This window comes from Mandrillus leucophaeus, unplaced genomic scaffold, assembly GCF_000951045.1.
Source record: "Mandrillus leucophaeus isolate KB7577 unplaced genomic scaffold, Mleu.le_1.0 Scaffold112, whole genome shotgun sequence".
Lineage (NCBI taxonomy): Eukaryota > Metazoa > Chordata > Mammalia > Primates > Cercopithecidae > Mandrillus > Mandrillus leucophaeus.
The window spans coordinates 300716-305208 of NW_012099432.1; the positions used below are offsets into that span (position 1 = coordinate 300716).

General features: G+C 52.7%; 1 protein-coding gene across 1 annotated transcript in view; it reads left to right on the top strand.

Annotated features, from left to right (window-relative positions):
• Nucleotides 1–2709: 2709 nt before the first annotated feature.
• Nucleotides 2710–4493, top strand: part of RDH8 (retinol dehydrogenase 8 (all-trans)) — a 9638-nt gene continuing 7854 nt past the window's right edge. Inside the window, exon 1 of the mRNA XM_011994309.1 lies at nucleotides 2710–3118. Coding sequence (XP_011849699.1) covers nucleotides 2956–3118 — 163 coding nt within the window. The 5' untranslated portion in view covers nucleotides 2710–2955. The remainder of the gene's footprint in view (nucleotides 3119–4493) is intronic.

Sequence of the window (4493 nt, forward strand, 5' to 3'; positions counted from 1 at the left end):
CCGCGGGAAACTGCCCGAGACCCCGCCCTGGCCTCGCCCTGCGCTCCAGCGCCTGGCCAGGCGGGGCTCCTTGGAGGGGGAGCGCTGACAGCTGGACTGGGAAGTTGGGAAACTTTGTGCTGAGCGCTGATTGGCCGGCTGGTGTGGAGCCGAGCGCCAGGAGTTGGGTTGTTCCTGCCCCACCCCACAGTGGAGGAGAAGGGTCACTCCCACCCAGTCCTGGAGTTCGAGGGTTCCAGCCCTACCCCAAACCTTTTCGGCCTAGCAGATCCCCTCAAAGGAGAGCTTAGCCTCATTCAAACCTTCAGCCTCCATCCAGGCCCTGGAAAAGGGGGAGGTGCAGGTTTATACCAAATCTTTTTTTTATTTTCTTTTATTTTTACATTTTATTTTGGAGACAGGGTCTTGATCTGTCACCCAAGCTGGAGTGCAGTGGCCCAATCATAGCTCACTGCAGCTTCCAACTCCTGGGTTCAAGCCATCCGCCTGCTTCAGCCTCCTAAGAAGCAGGTACCACATGCACATACTGCCACACCTAGCTAATTTAAATATATATATATTTTTGTAGAGACCAGGGTCTTGCTTGCTGCCCAGGTCGGTCTTGAACTTCTGGTTTCAAGTGATCCTTCGGCCTTGCCCTCCCAAAGCGCTGGCATTACAGGCATGAGCCACCTCACCTGGCACCAAGTCCTTTCTGCCTCACTCAGGCCCCCAAGTGGGGTCCCAATCTCACCCCAAACTCTCATTCACCTACCTGCTTTATCCTCAGTCCCTTAGCTAGACAATAGGAGGTACCAGCCTCAGCCCCAGAGCCTTTCCTTCAGGTCCCTAAGGGGTCCTGATCCCACCTCAAACCTCACCCCAGATCCCAAAATGGGGTCCCCAGTCTTACTCCAAACATTTATCTCTCCACTGAAATCCCTGAGTCACGTGTCCTGGTCCCAGATTCTCACCACAGATCCCAAAACACAGTTTTCACTTTCCCCCAAATTATTGATTCCTCAAATAAAGGGTCTTATCTCCATCCCTAACCCTCATCTCCCCCCACCCCAAACCAGGTCTCCAGTGGATGCCCTGGCCCCAATCCCAAATCCCCACCAAATGGGGGAGTCTGAGCTGGGTGCGGTGGCTCACGCCTGTAGTCCCAGCACTTTTGAGAGGCTGAGGCGGGCAGATCGCTTGAGTCCAGGGGTTAGAGGCCAGCTGGCTAACATGGCGAAACCCCATCTCTGCTAAAAATACAAAAACTAGCCAGGCAATGTGGCTGGCCTCTGTAGTCCCAGCTACTTGGGAGGCTGAGGTGGGAGGATCACTTGAACCAGGGAGGTGGAGGTTGCAGTGAGCTAAGGTTGTGCCACTGCACTCCAGCCTGGGCAACAGAGCAAGACTCTATCTGTCTCAGAAAAAAAAAAAAAAAAAAGGTCCGGGGGTGGTGGGAAATCTGTCCCTGTTGCAAAGCAATGCACTGTCATGGGGAGGAAAGGGTGGATTCTTGCCATTCTTGGGATGAGGCAGAGGCCCCCCTCACCGTGCTGGGACCCCCACCTCCAGCATGAAGAGGCCCCCAGGAGGTCAAATAGAGCTTTTATGCAATTGGACAAGCGCAGACACGCAGGATGTGAGGGTGCTTCCCGAGGGAGGGGAGGAACCAAGAGGCGTATCCTGAGCCCTGAACTGCTCCCCGAACCCTGCTTCCCCCACCCCCGCCCCAGGGGAAGAGGGAGACGCAAGCAGTGCCTTCCTCCCAGTCTCTGACTCCCCAGACAAAGAGTCTCTGTGTCCCTGAAGAGGAGGGGGTGGGGCCCCATCAGGCCTGAGGGGGAGACGGGGCCCCCCAGGGTGGGAGGAGGAGAGGGAATCTCTGCAAGCTGCGCCTCCCCCCACCCCAGGGACATCTGAAGCTGAGACTTCTCCAACTAAAAGGCTCTCACAAAATTCCTGCCTGCCCTGCCTTGCTGGAAGTTCTTCCTGTAGTCTAACTACATCTTCTGACAGTTCTACACCCCTTCCCTCTGTGAAACAACATTTCTGGATCCACATTCTCTGTCTCCTTCTCTCACTCTCTCCCTTCAATCAGAGATTCTTCACCCAGAATACAGACACTAATTCCCCCCAACTTTCACAGAAACTCTCCCCAGCCCTAAATAATTTATACTCGGCTGGGCTCAGTGGCTCACGCTTGGAATCCCAGCACTTTGGGAGGCTAAGGCCGCTGGACCACTTGAGGTCAGGAGTTCAAGACCAGCCTGACCAACATGGAGAAACCTCATCTCTACTAAAAATACAAAAATCAACTCCGTGTGGTGGCACACACCTGTAGTCCCAGCTACTTGGGAGGCTGAGATAGGAGAATCGCTTGACCCTGGAAAACGGAGGTTGTAGTGAGCCGAGATTGTACCACTGCACTCCAGCCTGGGTGACAAGAGCAAGGCTCTGTCTCAAAATAATAATAATAATAATAATTTACACTCATAATAAAAATTAAAAATTAAGAAAACAGTTACAAATGTCCAAGGCAGGAGGATCGCTTGAGGCCAAGAGTTGGAGACCAGTCTGGGCAACAGAGCAAGGTCCCATGTCTAAAAACAAAGTAAATTTAAAAATTAGCTGGGTATGGTAGTGTGTGCTGGTAGCCCCAGCTACTCTGGAGGCTGAGGTGGAAGGATCGCTTGAGGCTGCGGTGAGCTACGGTGGTGCCACTGCACTGCAGCCTGAGTGACAGAGCAAGAAGTTGTCTCTTAAAAACAAACAAACAAAAACCAGTGATGTGTATAGTAGGTGTGGAGAAGAAATTTTTCGCAGATGAAGAAAATGAGGTGCAGAGAGGATTTAAGAAATTCTCTCTTACTGCCTGTTCAGGGTCAGTCCAGAATTGAGGGTCTCCTGGCCAGGGCGGAGGCTTTGCCCTGCAGGGGATCTGTGGGAGGGGGTTAGGAGGGAGCAGACGAGCCCAGGATGAATGGTCAGAGTCAGGTGCTGCCCGGCGGAGGTCACGCGTCCAGGGAGGGGATCAACATGGCCGCTGCACCCCAGACTGTGCTGATCTCCGGCTGCTCATCAGGAATTGGTCTGGAACTTGCAGTGCAGCTGGCCCATGACCCCAAGAAGCGTTACCAGGGTAAGAGGTGCAGGGCGGCGCTAGGAGGCAGCAGGGTGGAAACGGCTTCCCCAGCACTGTCTCCCCTACCCATCTCTCCCAGCTGCACTTGTGGGCTTGGGGAGAACTCAGGATGCATGCCGTCTTCCTCTCCCTCCAGGAATCATCCCCTCATCCTACAAATATTTCTTGAGCACCTTCTGGGTGTTCGGAATGCTGGCAACACAACTGGGGATGAAACAGACAAAAATCTCAGACCTCAGGATGGTGTCATGCGGGGAGGAGAGGGAGAACGGGCGATAAACAGATAAAAAGAAATTGTTGCTATATCTGGTGGGAATAAGTGCTGAGAAACAAAATAAAGCATGCTGAGAGTGGCAGGGGGTGGGTGGGTGATATTTTTAGAAGGGTTTCACTAGGGCATTTCCTAGATTGGAATAATCACTACCCTGATGCTCACTCCTCCACAGTCTCCCCAGATTACTGCTTTTACTGAGATAAGCTTCTTAAGTGCTCCTGACCTTGGGGGTTGAAGGGATGGCCTTCTAGTTCTAAGAACTTGCCTTTCTGCAGCTCTAGAATAAATCCCTGGAACCTGCATCCTAACCAACCAGGAGAACCCCTGACCCAGAGGGTACATGCTGGAGCCAAAGTGGGCAAAGGGTTGTTACTTACAAGGAGGCGACTGGGGGTGAGGGCATTGCCCCAGTTGGCAGGGGTGCTTCTCCCAGCCCTCTGCTCTCTGTTTTAGAGACACATACAGCTTTGAGCATGAGAGCCTGAACGCCAGTGTGCAGGGAATAACGTGCGTTCCTGTGGGCGGGCAGATGGGTGTATTAAACTGCTGGAGGCTAATGTTTACGGAGCTTTTACAATGTACCACGCTGCATTCTAAGTGCCCTGAATCCAGGAAGTCGTTTAATCCTCACATCACACCTGTGAGGCAGGCACTATCATCCACCCCATTTTATTATTATTTTATTATTTATTTATTTTGAGTCAGAGTCTTGCTCTGTCGCCCAGGTTGAGTGCAGCGGCGCATCTTGGCTCACTGCAGCCGCCACCTCCCACATTCAACTCATGCCTCAGTCTCCTGAGTTTCTGGGATTAAGGCATGCACCACCACACCCGGCTAATGTTTTGTATTTTTAATAGATGAGATTTCACCATGTTGGCCAGACTGGTCTCGAACTCCTGGCCTCAGGTGATCTGCCCACCTGGGCCTCCCAAAGTGCTGGGATTACAGGCATGAGCCACTGTGCCTGGCCTGCCTCATTTTAGAAATGAGGAAACGAAGATGCAGACTGTCAAAGGTCTTTGCTCAAGGTCTCCCAGCTGCAAAGTGGCAGAGCTGGGATTTGAACTCAGGCATCCCATCCCTTGCACCCATGTTTCC